Source organism: Elephantulus edwardii, unplaced genomic scaffold, assembly GCF_000299155.1.
Source record: "Elephantulus edwardii isolate Elephantulus edwardi_28Jun2011 unplaced genomic scaffold, EleEdw1.0 scaffold00013, whole genome shotgun sequence".
In the NCBI taxonomy this organism is placed as follows: domain Eukaryota; kingdom Metazoa; phylum Chordata; class Mammalia; order Macroscelidea; family Macroscelididae; genus Elephantulus; species Elephantulus edwardii.
In genome coordinates, this window is record NW_006399763.1 from 1,474,600 (window position 1) to 1,491,334 (window position 16,735).

Genomic DNA, 16,735 nt, shown 5'->3' on the forward strand with positions numbered 1-16,735 from the left:
GGCAGTTCTCCTCTGGTATATAGGGAGCTGTGGTATCCTAGTGGTAAAGGGCTGTGTTGCCAACACAATGTATATGGTTCAAATCCGCCAGCTGCTCTGGGGGAGGAAGCTGGGCAATCTCCACCAATGCTATTCCAGTCTCTGAAAATCTACTGCAGAGTCAGTCAGCTATGAGTTGTTATGTCTCACTGATACATAATAATACAAACAACAACATGGTAGAAATTAACTCAATATTACACAACAACTTCTTCATATTTAGCTACAACCTAAGGAAAACAGCAGGGTTGCCAATGATCCACCCAAGTAGAGTTCACTCAAGATTCCAACTCCAATTTCCACGATTTAGAATAATCACAAATACCTTTTGCTTTAAACATTGGAACTTTCCGGTTTGATCAAAGCTGGAGATCTGCTTGTCTTGGCAAGGAATTACTAATTTAACTTCTTTTCAATTTCTAATTAAATAAAAGCCAAACAAACCTGGTTTTCACTTAAGTGAGCAAAGCCAATGAAATCAAACGGTGTTTTTGTTGAGCACTGGGCAGCAGAAGGGTTGCTGCGGCAACTCTCTCACAGTGCCCACGGAGGGCTCCTTTTGCTCCACCCGTGGAGGAGTCAGCTCTGGCAAGCAGGTAGTCTGAGCAGAGGGACACTCTCAGTTCACTGGTTGTGGTGGGAGTAACAGGACACCCTGCTTTGTCTCTTAGGAACAAACGTCTTGCCAACAACCCAAACTAACTCCAGCCCAGTTTCAACACTCAGTTGCATTTTTACTTAGTGCTGGCCCTTCTGCTGGGTTCTTTTACTTGCTACTCATTTACTCTCCTCACATATCACTCTTCTGACCTACAAATATGGACCTTGAGCTATCCTTGTGAGGCAGGTACTAGTATTATCCACTTTTTCAGATGAGAAACTAGAATTTAAGTGCTTTGACTTGATCAAGTATCTAAATGGTAGAATGTAAATGGTTCTCTTACCAGCTTTATAGTTTCTCCTATTCTTCCACCCTGATTTTTTGGCAAGGATATTTTTAATTTTTAACCAAAAAATACCCTGAACATTCAAAAATGAGTTAAAAATTCTTTTTTAAGGTGATTTGATTTAGCAGTATATTTCACAAGTAATAAAGTCATTATCGAAAAACTAAACAAAACTTGAAATCTGTGAGAGCTGCAAATGGATGGGGCTGCCTTGTTTTTCCAGGTCCCACAAGTTCTCTGTCTTTGACAGCTGCAGTCACCACTTTTCTGGAACCCTCTATTTTTACCTTACAGTTTCTGACTTTCGTAGATTTTACTGTATATTCAGCCACAGGAAAATCTATGAAAGATTGACATTGTCAACAATTACATTTTACTTGGGTCCACAACTATGCCAACAGTCAGTAGATGTTTGTTTTGCATTGGGCAAGTCTGCTGTCAGGAATGCCAAAATTACTGAGGATCAATGATGTCAGTCTGAAGACTAAGGTGTGCCTGACTCAGGCTATTGTCTTTTCTTTTTTTTTTTTTGGCCAAGTGAGGCTGGTTTATTGGACCCACGTCTATCCCACGAGCACCACGCATGTGCAGACCCAGTCCCAGCAGGACACTGTGCGGTGGCCGTCAGAACATCATGCCTTCCAGCCCGTCCTCCATGAACTTCTTGTAAAGCGCCATGAACTTGGCCACGAAGGCCTCCAGGTGGTAGACAGCCTTGCTGCCCAGCTGCAGCCGGTGCTCGTAGGAGGCCGCTGCCTGGGCCACCTCGGCCTTGAGCTGTCCGTCACAGTTGTGCAGCAGCTCCGAGAGCAGGCCCTTCATTATTATCTCGGGAGGGATACAGTGAGTTAGCAGTTCATAGAGCCGTCCTCGGACCTCCAGCAGCCTCGGAGGACTCTGCTGGCTGACGATGGCGTGGGCAGTCTCCCTCAGGTACACCTCCCAGTCCGCCTCAGGGATCTCCTGATCTGCAGTGAACGGGTACTGCTGCACGCGGCAGGCCTCACACATGAGGAGGGCCCTCCGCAGGTTCCTGCCGGACTTCTCGGCCAGCCGCTGGGCCAGCGGGGCGGGCAGCGTCAGGCCCTCCTTCTTGCACACGGTCGACAACACCTGGCAAATGTCCTCAGTGCTCGGTGCAGGCACACGGACAGCCAGGCAGCAACTGCGGATGGGCGCGATGACCTTGGAGGTGGAGTTACAGCAAAGGATGAGCCGGCAGGTAGACATGTACTTCTCCATGGTCCGGCGCAGGGCGTGCTGCGCGTCCTTGGTGAGCTTGTCCACCTCGGTCAGCAGCACCACTTTGAAATCCCGCTGCGAGCCGGTCTCCAGCAGCTGGGACTGCGCCACGGTCTTGAGCATCTCCTGGATCACCACCCGGTCGCTGTTCCCAGCATCGCTGGGATTAACTTCGAGGTGGTAATTACTTGCAATGGTGCTGATTTCGATTTTCTTTTTCGAGGGTGTCGTGATGGTCTGATGCTCAATTCTCAACTTCTCCACGCCAGCACCATAGAGCTCACGCAGAATACACATGATCCTGGTCTTTTTCCCAGCACCTGACGGCCCATAAACTAAGAGGTGAGGGAAGTCGCCACATTGCACCAGGTTCCGCAGCTGTGCCGCCTGCTCGCGGTGGAAGTCCAGGCGCGACAGCAAGCACGGCCTGTACTTGTCCACCCAAAGGGTCATCCTGCCGCTGCCGCGCTCGAAATGCCCGCCCGGAAGCCGACTCCGCTATTGTCTTTTCAATCACTTGTTATGTATCTGAGAGCTGTACAATGAATAAGGATATGAGAAGAATTTATGCCTTCACGTTGTGGTGCTGGAGAGAAGTACAGAATATCCCATGTACTACCAAAAGAACAAACAGATATGTCTTGGGAAAAGTGCAACCAGAGTGCTCCTCAGAGGCAAGGATGGGAAACTTTGTCTCACATACTTTGAGTATGTTGCTAGGAGAGGTTATCCCTTGGCAAGGGACTAGAAGCTTGGAAAGACGGAAGGCCAGTGAAAGAAGGATCCTCTACCAAGTGGATTGACACAATATTCAGCAATGGGCCTGAGTATGTCAGAGATTGCGAGGGCAGCACAGGTTAGGACAGGCTCAAAATCTGTTGTTCACAGTTGCTATGAGTTCTATATAACTCAACGACACCTAACAACGACAGCCACGTTTCTAAATGCATTTAAAAAAAAATGTCACAGAAAGATGATTATGATCCACAGCATTATTCTGATGAGGTGGTGGTGGTGGTGTTTCTGCCAAGTTAAAGCTCCTACTCTCCTGAGGAAGAACTGCAAAGTGAAAAAAGGTTAAGTTGACAACTGGGGAACCACTCTATGGACCATCTCAGGTGCTGAAGGAGCTGACCGTGGGAGGACATTAAAGTTTGTGAAGACACATGCACTCTTTGAAATGGAAAGCTTTTATCTGTGCCCTTAATTTCTTCAATTTGAAGTACTGACGTGCCCATTTTTGGTCTCTCTCCACTTGCACGTTGTTTGTTGTTATGTGCTGTTGAGTTGCCTGTTAACTCATAGTGACCTATGCACAACAGCTCTGAAGTCTGCCCTACTCAGAGCCAGTCTCACTGACTCCAATACACCTACCCTCATTACCCCAGTAACTGTATCAGTCCATCTCATCCGAGGTCTTCCTCTCCCGTGCTGTCCCTCCACCCTCCATCCAAGCATGATGTCTTTCTCCAAGGACTGGTCCTTCCTGGACCAAAGTATGTGAGATGGAGCTTCAAAATCCTTGCCTTGAAGGAGAAACCTGGTTTCACTCTCTCCATGACAAACTTGTTTTCTTGGTGGTTCATGGTATGTTTAAGACTCTTCTCCAGCATCACAACTCAGAGGCACTGATTCTTCCTCTGTCATCCTTATTCATTGTCCAGCTCTCTGATGCATGCCAAGTAATTGTGAAGACCATGGCCTGGATCAGGTGCACCTCAGTCTCCAGACTGACATCGTTGCTTCTCAGTACTCTGGAGAGGTCCCTGACAGCAGATTTTTCCTAGTGCAATTCGTCTTTTGATTTCCTGATTGCTGGTGCCTAGAGTGTTAATTGTGGAGCCGAGCAAGCTGTAATTACTAACAATCTCAATCTCTTCTCCATCTATCATGGTGCTGCCTATTGGACCAGTGGTAAGAATCTTTTGTCTTCTTAGTATTTGAAGATATTATTTCTGCTTACAATTAGTACAAATTATAGTTCTTTTCCTGCCCAGAAAATCCACACTTTCCCTTTTTCCTAAATACACTTAATGTAGAATTTCCCAGAATAGGGGTGGGGGAAGGAGAGAAAGACTACCTTTTAAAAATGGTTTCCACAGCTCCCCAGAATCCTGACCTAGAAATCCTCTCCCATTTATAGCTTGAACATCCCCTGGGTGTGAATTCCGTGGATTCAGTTCAGATACACTCTAACTGTGCCTTGGGATCACTTTCTCTTAAAGAGCAATCCTAAATTCTGACTTCCTCCCTTTTTTGTCTGTAGTCTAACTTCAGTTCATTCCTCTAATTCTTTGGATGCCCTGAAGGATTTGAGTGAGCAATAGAACAGATCAAAAGAGTCATAGTCGTTTTTTATAAGCCTCTGACAATATTGGTGAGCAAGGATAAGTTTATTACAAAGCATATATATACAACTTATTATGACATCATTGGTTTCAGAGTATTAAGAAGTACCATATTACCCTGATTTTTAATTAGGTAGCAGAAGGCCAACTCCCTATTACTATACTTTCTTAGTAAGTTATGCCAATTTTGTGGGTCTTAGAAGATCATATTCACAATTTATACTAATGAACATTATTTATAATGCATAGAATACAAGTTTATGTTGTAAAGGAGTAAGACAAAGCAGATCACTGGTTTTCACACACTAGAAATTGAAAAGAGAAAGGAAAAAGAAGTAGATAACGTTTGCAGTTAAGTTACACTACTGTCTTCTAAAAGGGAAGTAACAATGAGTTTCTATTTGTAATTCTCACAAAGACTTAGGTTAAAGGCTTTTTCACCAAATTGCAGACCTATTGAGCCATTTCATTTTAAAAACGAAAAATTAAAAAAAATAAAATTTTGCAGTCCTAAGAGTTGGAAGAGCTAGCCAAATTCTATTCATTTTACATTGGTCCTTAATTAAAGTTAGAAGCCTACCAAGGTAAAATGCATGTGGCATTTATTTCTCAAATTTAACTAAAGTTTGAAGAGATAATCAGCTAAATATTTTGGATTTAGGTACATGAACAATCTTATAAAACATGATGAGATCAATCATTTCAATAAAAAAGGAAAAAAAAACAAGCAAGCATTTATTATTTGGGACTCTTCATAGGTTATTAAGCATTAATTAAAAAAAACCCTACTATTTTATACTTAATAGAAACTAAAACATAATTAAAATTTTTATAAAGATATATTAAATTAAAACCACTTTAGACAATTCAAGATCTTATTGACAGAGTTCATTTAAGGTGACAGTTTTGCTATTGTGTTACTGTTCCCACATGATATCATCTTTTCTCAATTTCATTTGAAGATTATGGACTCGCTTTGGATGAAAGTGGCTGGTTTTCTGAAGAGAGCTAGTTTCATGTGAACGCTTTCCAGGGCTATTTTTTAAGTTCTTTGATCCTTTCGAGTTGCTATCTTCTTGAAGAATAGCTGAGGCTTCACTCATCTTTGGGTTTTGAAGTTTTTGCTGTAATTTATGGACCTGGAGAGAAAAAGAAATCTAAAATTTCCATCAACAATACACTAAAAGCAGAACCTAAACTTACTGGATCAGACTGAGAGCTTAAAGATGACATAAAGTAAAAAAAGTTTTAGTAACTTTGCATTTATTGGACAACTGTTATATATCTAAAATTGTGTTAAATCCAGAAAATCCTTCGAGTCATTGTGAGTCACAGTGACCCATCACTGGGTTTTCAAGGCTGTAAATCTTTACAGAAAGGGTTGCGTGTCTTTCAAGGGCTAGCAGATCCAAACTGCTGACCTTTGGATTAGTAGTAAAACCAGAACTCATTGTGGCCATGGATGAACTACTTGAAGTACCTTGAAGTTTCCTGAAAAGGCTTACCCCAGACTTAAGCTATATAGCCAAAGTGACTTGGGATAAGATACTATATCTAATGATTCTTCTCTCACAATACTGTACAAGATAGAACAGAGTTTTGGATTGTTTTTCATAGGGTCACAATGAGTGAAAGTCAACATCATTTAACAACAACTAAGCAATTCTTCCTCTGTGGCCCTCAGCCAGGTTCAAATTGTCTTCCTGTCAAACATTCTTCTAGGTGGTATAGCACGGGTCTGTGCGTTGCTGTACAGAGGTAACTCGTGGTTGCTGTGATGCTGAAGACTGTGACAGTGATGTGCCAATCGTGGTAATGGGCACCCATGGTGGACAGTGTTGGCTGGAGCTTCCCGACTAAATCAAGCCTGGAAGCAGGAGTGGCATCCACTTCCGAAATGGCTTGCCTCTGGAAACTCTATGTACGAACAATGCTCAGGCTGTCCGTTCATAGGGTCGCTATGAGTCGTCTACGACTTGACGGTATCAAACAACAACAACAACAACAACAAGCAATTCTTAGTGGTTATGGCTTCACACACTAGTAGAGGGTCTCTCTTACAACTCCTCCCTTACTTGCTCTAGCCAACAGAGCACAGGTCCTCAGGAAATGGAACACAGCACAGCTTGTTTTAGAAGGAATAGTGTAGTTTAAGGATTGGATTTTAGGAGCTTGAGGAGCCAGGTTCATGTATGCACGAAATGAGAGCCCTATTAGCATTATAGGCATCATGGAGGTATTACAGAAGGGAAGCATACAGGAAAGGAATACTAAAGAACAACTGGGTAGGTGGCATAGGGGAATTAACTTACTAGCCTAGTGGTAAGAAGCTACACTGCGACCCCAAAGGCTCAGGTTCAGATCTACCAGCTGTTCCTGGGAGAAAGATGGGCAATGAACTCTCACACAATTTACTGCCTCTGAAAACCTGCTGGAGGATCAGCAGTGACTCAGTTCCAACTCGATGGTACATAACAATAACACAAAGCTATCTCTGAATACAGAACTAAACTGTACAGTTTATGTTCTTTATGTTACCTTGATGAGCAACTTCAGAAGCTCATTCAATTGCAAAGGGTCAGATAGCTGAACCTGAACAAGCCTGAGAGACTACGGTCTACTGTCTTTTCATTAAAGCACATATACAGTCCAAATTTATTATATCACACAGAACACTGACTCCACAAATAGTATCTCTTTATTAAAATATTAAAACCCACTTACACTGTCTTGATGCTTTTTCAGTTTGGAAATTTGCTCTCTTTTAATTTCCATTTTTTTTACTAAATGCTCTAGTTCATTTCCTATGTCTTCACAGACTGAAGGGCTTTGAGTTTCCTTCATTTGATTCAGTAATTCTTGATGCTCCCTATGAAACAAAAGCAAATATCAAACATTGTTACATATGTTATCATTGCCCTAACTAAACAACTTCTTATTCAATCATAAATTTTAGAGTTGAATATTAGTCTTCAAAGAACATTTCCTGCTTTAGGACTGTTTAACACAGGGTTATAAGGAGTTAGAAACAAGGTCTGGCTGCACTACTAACTGAAAAGTCAGTGGTTTAAATCCACCAGACACTTCAGAGATAAATTGGCAGCCTTTTCTGTAAAGATTTACAGCCAGGGGAGCTTTGGTGGCCTAGTGGCAAGAAGCTGCACTGCAAGCCCAGAGGCTCACGTTTTGAATCCACCAGATGCTCTGCCAGGGAAGGAGGGACAATTTCCTTCTGTACCAGTCAGATCTGATTTGATGGTCCACACACACACAAAAATAATAAAGTAAAAAATTTTTAAAAAATTAAAAAATAAAACAAACAAACAAAAAAAAAGATTTACAGCCTCCAAAACCTGCTGTCATTGGAACTGATGTGATGACAATGGAGATTTTTTTTTTAAAATTGGAAATTAAATTTACTGGGACAATGATGACATAGTGCAGTGCCGTAGGATTCATGCCTTTTATGTGGGAGATCCAGGTTCAAGTCCCAGTCAATATACTTCATGTGTAGTCACTATGTATTTCTCCATGGAAACTTACATGTTTCTATGATGCTTAAGAGGTTTCAGTGGAGCTTCCAGATGGAGACTAGGAAGAAAGACTTGGGGATCTAGTTCAGAAAATCAATCAATAAAAACTCAAAGGATCCAATGATCTAATACACAACTGTTGATAGGGATAGTGTTAGGTCTAGACAGCCTTTCATCTTATAATGTATGAGTCCACCATGAGTTAGGAGCCAACTCAATAACAGCTACTAAAAGCTGTAATAATAAAGTGGGTGAGAAAGACAATCAAATCTTAGTGATACTTAGAAATATCTCCAGACTCTTTTGTTACTGCGATGCTAACTGCCATCTGGCGAATGCTAACTCAGGCAATCCAATGTGAGCATAGTAGAACTGCTCCAACACAGCTTTCAAATCCATGACTTCAGAACCTGAATGTCAAGGTGGCCATGGATGGATGTGAACATCAATCTTTTGATTAGCAGTGGAAGTCTTAATCACTTGTGCCACCCACACTCAGACCCTTAAAGAATCCTGAAAAATCTGAATCCTTTAGCAAAATTTTACTTGCATGTGATATTAATATTGTCCAATAATTTCTCCATTCTATTGGTGCACTCTTCTTTGCAAAAGGCTTAAATATCTGTCTCTTCTACCTGACTGTCTCTTGAAACGTCACAATTAGTGTTCCTCAATTTCGGGGTCTCTTCGCCAATGCCTCCTCTAGAGTTTAGACTTCTTTCGGTATCATGGACTACTGATCATATGCTATTTCATGAAATAATTGAATGCTGACCAATTCTTTTTGGTACATGAGTCTGTGTATTCCTTCCACCGTCCTTTGATGTTTGTTGCATCATCCAGTATTTCCCCCAATGAATCCTTTAATATTATAATTCAAGGCCAGAACTTTTCTTCAGTTCTTTCAGCTTGAAAAAATGCCAAATATGTTCTCTTCTTTTGGTTTTTAACATTTCCCCTCTACATTTCATTGTTGTTAAGTGTTGTCAAGTCGTAGGTGACTCACAGTGACCCTATGAATGAAAGACCTGAACACTTGAATAACTTTCATCGTTTCTCCATGTTCATAGAGTTTCTGGAGGCAAGCTATTTCGGAAGTGGATGCCACTCTTGCTTCCAAGCCTGTTTTAATCTGGGAGCTCCACCAAACACTGTCCACCATGGGTAACTGTTATCACATTGACACATCAGTGTCACAGTGTTTAGCATCACAGCAACCATGAGTTACCTCTGTACAGCAAATGGACAGACCAGTGCTATTTTACTATATTCTGTTTTGCCTACTCAAGGCACTTTCTGAACTCTTCTGTCACTTCTTTTGCTTCATCATTTTTTCCATTTGCTTTGTTAAAGTTGTTGTCATGTGCCATCAAGTCAGTACTGACTCACAGCTGACTCTCCAATGAATCTTCAGAGGCTGTAAACTGGACAGGAAAAGATTTGCTCCAACTGCTACATTTTCAACAGCAAGTGTCTGAGTCTCTACTGATGTCTATTTTGTTCTTTTCTTTACTGTCTTTTTTAATGATGCTTGCTTTCTTCATGTATAATGTCCTTGATGTCACACCACAATTTATCTGGTTTTTAACCATTGGCTCTCATGGACTTTAAATTTTCTTAAGCTTCAACATGAACCTGCACTTGAGCAACTGATGATCTCGTTTGCTGACTATCCCTAATTTTGTTATGACTGATGATAATTAACTTCTCCATTTTCTGTTTCCACAGATAAAATTGTTTAAAAAAAGGCTTTTGCAATGAATAAATTGTTGATCTTTAAAATCTTGTCACGAGATCTCAGATGTCATTTCTATCACTAATGTCATTTTCCAATTACTTATCCTTTGGATCACTGCATTTTGATTGCATTTTTGATCAATTCAAACTAGGGACCTTGGTGAAAAATCTTAGCTTTCTTTATCTCTGTCATTAGAGACTACTGTGTAAATCTGAGTAACAATCTCATTAATTGTTGTTGTGTTCCACTGAGTCAGAACTGAGCCATGGTTGATCCTCCAGCAGGTTTTCAGGGGCAGTTAATTGCACGACAGGAGATTTCCCATCTTTCTCCCGTAGAGCAGCTTGTGGATTTCAACTGTGTAAATTTGGGTTGCCAGTGCGACTCTTTACCAGTAGGTCACCATAGCTCCTCACATTAATTGTTGTTTGGTGCCATTGAGTTGACTCCACGTTATCTTGTGAACAACAGATCTGAATTCTGTTCTATCCTTTGCTATCTTCATCATCTCCGGCACACTTATGTCCATTACTGCAGTCCCTGTGTCAATCCATCTTGAAGGTCTTCCTCTTTTTGGCTGACCCTATACTTTTCCAAGCATGACATGCCTTTCCAAGGAACAACCTTTCCCAATAAGATGCCCAAATTATGTGAGACAAAGTTTCACCATGCTTGCTCTAAGGAGCACTAGGGCTGCACTTTCCCCAAGACATATCTGTTTGGTTTTTGATAGTCCTTGGGATATTCAGTTCTCTTTTCCAATAACACAACTCAAAGGCATCAATTCTTCTTTTGTCCTCCTTGTTCACTGTCCAACTCTCAGAGGCACAGCAAATGATGGAAAAGACCACATGCTGAATCAGCCATATCTTACTCCTCAAACTAATATCCTTTCTTCTCAGGAGATATCACTTGACAGTAGATTTGCCAATGCAAATCTCTTATCTCCTGACTGATGATATCAAGAATGTTGATTACTGATCCAAGTAAGATGATTTTGTTGACAAATTTTGACCTTTTCTCCATCTATCATGATGTTGCTTATCAGTGGTGAGAAAATCTGTCTTCTTGATGTTGAGATGCAATCCATATTGAAGGTGTATGGATATTATCCCATCACAGATACTGCTGTATTTCAGGAAAGGTCTTGAAATGTTCTTTTAGCAATGGAGGCAATGCCATTGCTCTTCAATTTCTCTCTCCTAGTGTAGTTGCCAATATGACTGCTCATTGCCAAACAACCAATACCAGTCCACTCCAAGCTCACGAGGACCCAAAATCTCTGCAGGTTCCATTTAATTTTTGACAACTTCCAAGTTTCCTAGATGTATCATTCATACATTTCATATCTTAACTATGAATGGATATTTGCAGCTGTTTCTTCTCATTACATAATACACAGAATTAAAAATTTATACAGCAAGAATAAATTAAAAGGGAAAAAATCACTGACAACAAATCTGTAGATCAAACTGAAGTAAGTGCAAGTGGTTGAATAGGGCCTTAAAAATGTATAAGGGGACAAAGAGAATTTCTAAAAGCTTTTTACTTTTCCTTGGTAAAGAGGAAAAACCCTTACATATTCATTTGGTCCAGCTCATCTTGCATTGCTGTCAGAAGTTCAGATAAATTATCATAAATAGGGATAAACTTTTCTGGGTCAGGAGGTGCAGCTCTGCTCTGAGGAATTTTACTATGTTTCTGGAGACATCGAGGATCAGTTGCTTTAGCATGCTTCAGAAAAGTGTGGAGGTCACAATTTTGCATCATCTGTAGGAGGTTTTGCATAGCTGCAGTCTCAAAATGGCATGCACTGTCAGACTTAAGGGGAAAAGAAACAACATAGAACAATTTCAAATAATTACATTTAAATACAACTTATACTAAAGCCCAAAGTGTAGATTTTTGAACAAAGTTTTCATTTTCGTCCCCCTACCTTCCCAGACATAAAAGATGGTGCTCCAAATTTTGAATAACTTTGCTGAGGTAGTTCACTCTTTAAACATTTAGTTTTCTAAAGAGCACAAGGGGGAAAGAAACAAATATTATTTTAAACAACTTTATAATATAAAGAACTCTAAAAATTAAACAGTAAAAAAGCAATGGATCAATTAGAAAATGGGCAAAAGACATGGATAGATATTTCCTTAATGAAGACATATAGATGGCAAGTAAATACTTGAAAAGAAATTAATCATTAGCTATTAGGAAAATGCAAACTAACATTCCAATCACTAAGCTCTTATCATACTGGTCAAAACAAACCAAAAAAGCAGTGACACTAGATATTGTGAAGATGCAGAAAAATAGAATCACTCATTCATTGTGAGAGGGAATGTAAAATAGACTAACAGCTTTGGAAAATAATTCGGCAGTTTCTTATGAAACTAAACATCCAATTAAGCATATGACCCAGCAGTTGCATCCTTGGTATTTATCCCAGAGATAAGAAAACTTATATTCTCATAAAAACTTGCACTCAAATATTCATAGCAGCTTTCTTTTTAAAAGCCCTAAGCTGGAATTAACCAAATATCCTTTAGCAGATGAATAGCTAACTATACCATGGTACATTAATATCATGAAATCCTATATAGCAATAAAATAAAAAAATGACACATGCAAATAGAAAAAAAATTCCCTGGGTAGATTTCCAGGGAATTAGGCAAGGGGGGGGAAAAATGATAGTCTCTTAAATATTGTATCTAAAATATAATATTATTCTACTTATATTGCATGCTTGAAATAACAGTGGTTGTACAATATCTGCACATATAAGAAACAAAGCAAATATTTAATGAAGGAAATAAGCAAAAGAATAATGTTTTGCATTATTATAACTGTTTTTATGACTGTGGTTTGCAAATTTTACTTAAAAAATTATAACAATGAAGTCAAAGTATTGAATAGTAATTCTTATTACATAGTAAGAGTACAATCAAAGTAAAATACAATGGTTGCTTCATCACAGTGAACACAAAGTGCACCTACAGTCATCGTCAGAATTCTCATACAGCATCCCTGGCTTCACAGTGAATGGAACACAGAAACACTCACTATATACATATGGAATGAGTACCAACAGTGGTCATCAAGATTATGATTTGAGAACCATACGATCAAATAGAATTACATTTGTCTTCTTAGCACTGTTGTTGTTATGGGCCATGGAGTCACCTGCAATTCATAGCGACCCTATGTACAACAGCTCTGAACCCTACTCTATCCTGAGGCAATGTTTCCAACATGCCTACCCCCATAACCCCAGTCACTCAGTCAATCCATTTCATCTAGAGTCTTCCTCTCTTACACTGTCCTCTACCTTCTAAGCATGATGTCCTCCTCCAAGGACTGGTTCCTCCTGACAACATGCCCAAAGTATGTGAGATGGAGCTTCAAAATCCAATTCCAATCCAATTCAAAATGCAAACTCCAATTCAAAAGGCAAATTCTTGACATTATATACAACTAAATGAAAAACCAAATCCACTTTCACCATCAAATCAACTGCAGCTCATAGTGACTGAACCTATATATAGCTATGGAGTTTCCAAGGTTGAAATCTTTATAGAAGGATATTTCCTCATTTATCTCTCAAGGAACAGCTGGTGAGTCTGAATTGCCAACCTTCTGGTTAGCATCCAGGCTCTCTAATAGCACTATCAGAGCTCCTACTATCTACCTATATATGTAACTATGGAAACACGAAGGAGGAGGAATAGTTGCAAAGAGACACTAGTAATTGGAATAGGATTGTGAGAAGCATGAACGAAGAAAAACTGGACATTGTTAAGAAAGAAACGGGATGCATAAATATTGACATGCTAGGTATTGGCAAAATGAGATGGGTTGGCATGGACATTTTGAATCAGATAATCATATGATCTACTATGTGGGAGATGAAAGGGTGAGAAAAAAGAGGATCACTTTCATAGTTAAAAAAGTAATTTCTAGACCCATCTTGAAATACAATGTTGTGAGTGACAGGATAAATCTCCATATGCATACAAGGAAGTCCAGTGAATACCAGTATCATTCAAATATATGAACCAACAACAAGAGCCAAAGAGGAAGAATTAGGTGATTTCTACCAACATTTGCAGCCAGAAATCGATCAAACATGTAATGAAGATGCATTAATAATAATAGATGAATGGAATGCAAAAGTTGGGAACATGGTAGAAGGATCACTGGTTGGAAAACATAGACTCGGTGACAGAAATGAGACTGGAGATAGAATGATAGGATTCTGTACAATCAATGATTTATTCATTGCAAATACTCTTTATAAGAAACATAAATGCAGACTATACAAATGGATGTCACTTGAAGATATGCACAGGAATCAGATCTATTATATCTGTGGAAAGAATCATTGGAGAAGCTCAATATCAGCTGTGAAAAACTAGGCCAGGTGCTGACTGTAGAACAGACCATCAACTACTGATATACAAGTTGAAACTAAAGCTAAAGATTGTTACATGAAATCCACAGGAAACAAAATATGACCTTAAGTCTATCCTACCTGAATTTCAGAAAAGGATTAGGTATGGGGCCTTGAATATAATGAACGAAGACCAGATGAACTGTATCAGAATATTAAGAACATCATCCATGATGAAAGCAAAAGGTCACTACAAAGACTGAGAAGGAAAAAAAGACAGAGATGGATGTCAGAAGAGACTCTGAATATTGCACTAGAGCACAGAGAAGCCAAAGCATAGGGGAAAAAAAATCAAGACGTTAAGGACCTGAATAGAAGGTTTCAAAGGGCAGCTTATAAAAAAGCAAAGTAATTTAATGAAATGTGTAAAGAGCTGGAAGAAACTGTAGAACAAATTTAAGTGTCAAGTTTCAATATTTAAGGATGCTATGAGCAGAATACTGAATGATCCAGGAAGCATTAAAAGAACATGGAAGGAGTATACAGAGTCACTGTATCAAAAAGAATTGGCTGACACCAAAGAATTTCATGAAACAACATATGATCATGAGGCGATAGTGATGAAGGAGGAAGTTCAAGCTGCTCTAAAGGAATTGGCAAAAAACAAAGCCCCAGAAACTGATGGAATACCACTTGACATATTTCAACAAACAGATGCTGCCTTGGACGTGCTCACCAGGTTGTGCCAAGAAATCTGGAGGGCAATGGTCAACTGACTGGAAGAGATCCATATTTATTCCTATCCCCCCAAAAAAGGTGATCCAACAAGTGAGGAAATTATCGAACAATATCACTAATACTGCACACAAGCAAATGCTTGTGGAAGATTATTAAAAAACCCACACAACTGGAACAGTGCATTAACAAAGAACTACTGGAAATATAAGCTGGGTTTAGAAGAGGCTGTGGCACTAGAGACATTATCTCCAATGTTCAATGGATCTTGGCTGAAAGCAGAGAGGACCTGAGGAATGTCAATCTGTGTTTCACTGACTATGCAAAGACATTTGACTGTGTATATCACAACAAATTGTGGCTAACCTTGAGAAGAATGGGAATCCCAGAACACTTGATTGTGCTCATGTGAAACTTATATTTGGAACAAGAGGCTGTCATCAGAACAGCAAAGAAACACTGCATGTTTCAAAAATAGAAAGGTAGTGTGTCAGGAATGCATCCTGTTCTCCATACCATTTCAATCTATATATAGAACAGATCATTCAGGAGATTGGACTATATGAGGAGGAGTGTGGCACCAGGATCAGAGGAAGATTCATCAACAACCTGTGTTATGTAGATGATACAGTGTTGAAACTGAGAAGGACCTGAAGCATTCGCTATAGAAGATCAAGGACTGTAGTCTTCAATAGGGATTAAAGCTTAACAAACATCAAGAAGATGAAGATTCTCACCACTGGGCCAATTGGTAGCACCATGATGGATGAAGAAGAGATTGAAGTTGCTAATAACTTCTACTTGCTTGGCTCTACAATCAACACTCTTGTCATCAAGAGTCAGAAAATCAAAAAACAAATTACATTGGGGAAGTCTGCTGTCAAGGACTTCTCCAAAGTGCTAGAAAGAAATAATGTCAGTCTAGAGACTAAAGCGCACCTGATCCAGGCCATGGTCTTCACAATTACTTGCTCTGCGTGAGAGATATGGACAATGACTAAGGATGACAGAAGAAAAACTGTCTTTGAATTATGGTGCTGGAGAATAGTATTGAACATACCATTGACTGACAGGAGAACAAACAGGTCTGTCTTACAGAGGGTGAAACCAAGTTTCTCCTTGGAGGCAAGGATTTGGAAGCTCTATCTCACAGACATTGGACACATGGCCAGGAGAGCTAGCCTTTAGAGAAGGATGTGAAGTCATGGGGGAACAAAGCTGATGTGACTCCTTCAGGTAGTGAGGAACGCCTCGTGCAGCATCCCTGAGCAAAAAAAGGAATGCCTTGTAAGCACAAATGGTTGCCCTTTCCATGAAGTGTACAGAGCTTTCCTTTTAAAGAAGCCTAAATAATGATAAAAGATGCTCTAGCATGTTCTGAGAACTGTATCAATATTTAGCTATTTGGTATGGTCTTAGTGCTTTGTTTATGCTGCAGGTGTTTTTGAGGCTGAGATGACCGACTATAAGAGCATGTTAAAAATTATAAAATAGGTTCACTCCCCTGCCACCCCCTAGTCACTCTGTCTTCACTTCACAACTCCACTTACAGAAGGACATCATGCTTGGAAGGGAGTAGAGACAGTGCAGGAGAGGAAGATCTCAGATGAGATGGTTTGACACTGTAACTGGGGCAATGGATTAGTTGTGTTAGAGTCAGTGAGACTGGCTCAGGATAGGGCAGGGTTCAGAGCTATCATACAGAGTCACTATGAGTCACAGGTGACTTGATAGCACACAACAACAACAAATTTATATACATGTAAACA

General features: G+C 39.9%; 1 protein-coding gene and 1 pseudogene across 1 annotated transcript in view; both read right to left on the reverse strand.

Moving 5' to 3' along the window:
* Nucleotides 1-1,610: 1,610 nt before the first annotated feature.
* Nucleotides 1,611-2,681, reverse strand: LOC102857990 (annotated as a pseudogene).
* Nucleotides 2,682-5,493: 2,812 nt separating this feature from the next.
* CEP57L1 (centrosomal protein 57kDa-like 1) overlaps nt 5,494-16,735 on the reverse strand; it is a 37,308-nt gene continuing 26,066 nt past the window's right edge. The window contains exons 7-10 of the mRNA XM_006881160.1: nt 11,784-11,861; nt 11,427-11,617; nt 7,301-7,445; nt 5,494-5,715 (exon numbers count right to left, since the gene is read on the reverse strand). Of these exons, the coding sequence (XP_006881222.1) occupies nt 5,494-5,715; nt 7,301-7,445; nt 11,427-11,617; nt 11,784-11,861 (636 nt within the window). The remainder of the gene's footprint in view (nt 5,716-7,300; nt 7,446-11,426; nt 11,618-11,783; nt 11,862-16,735) is intronic.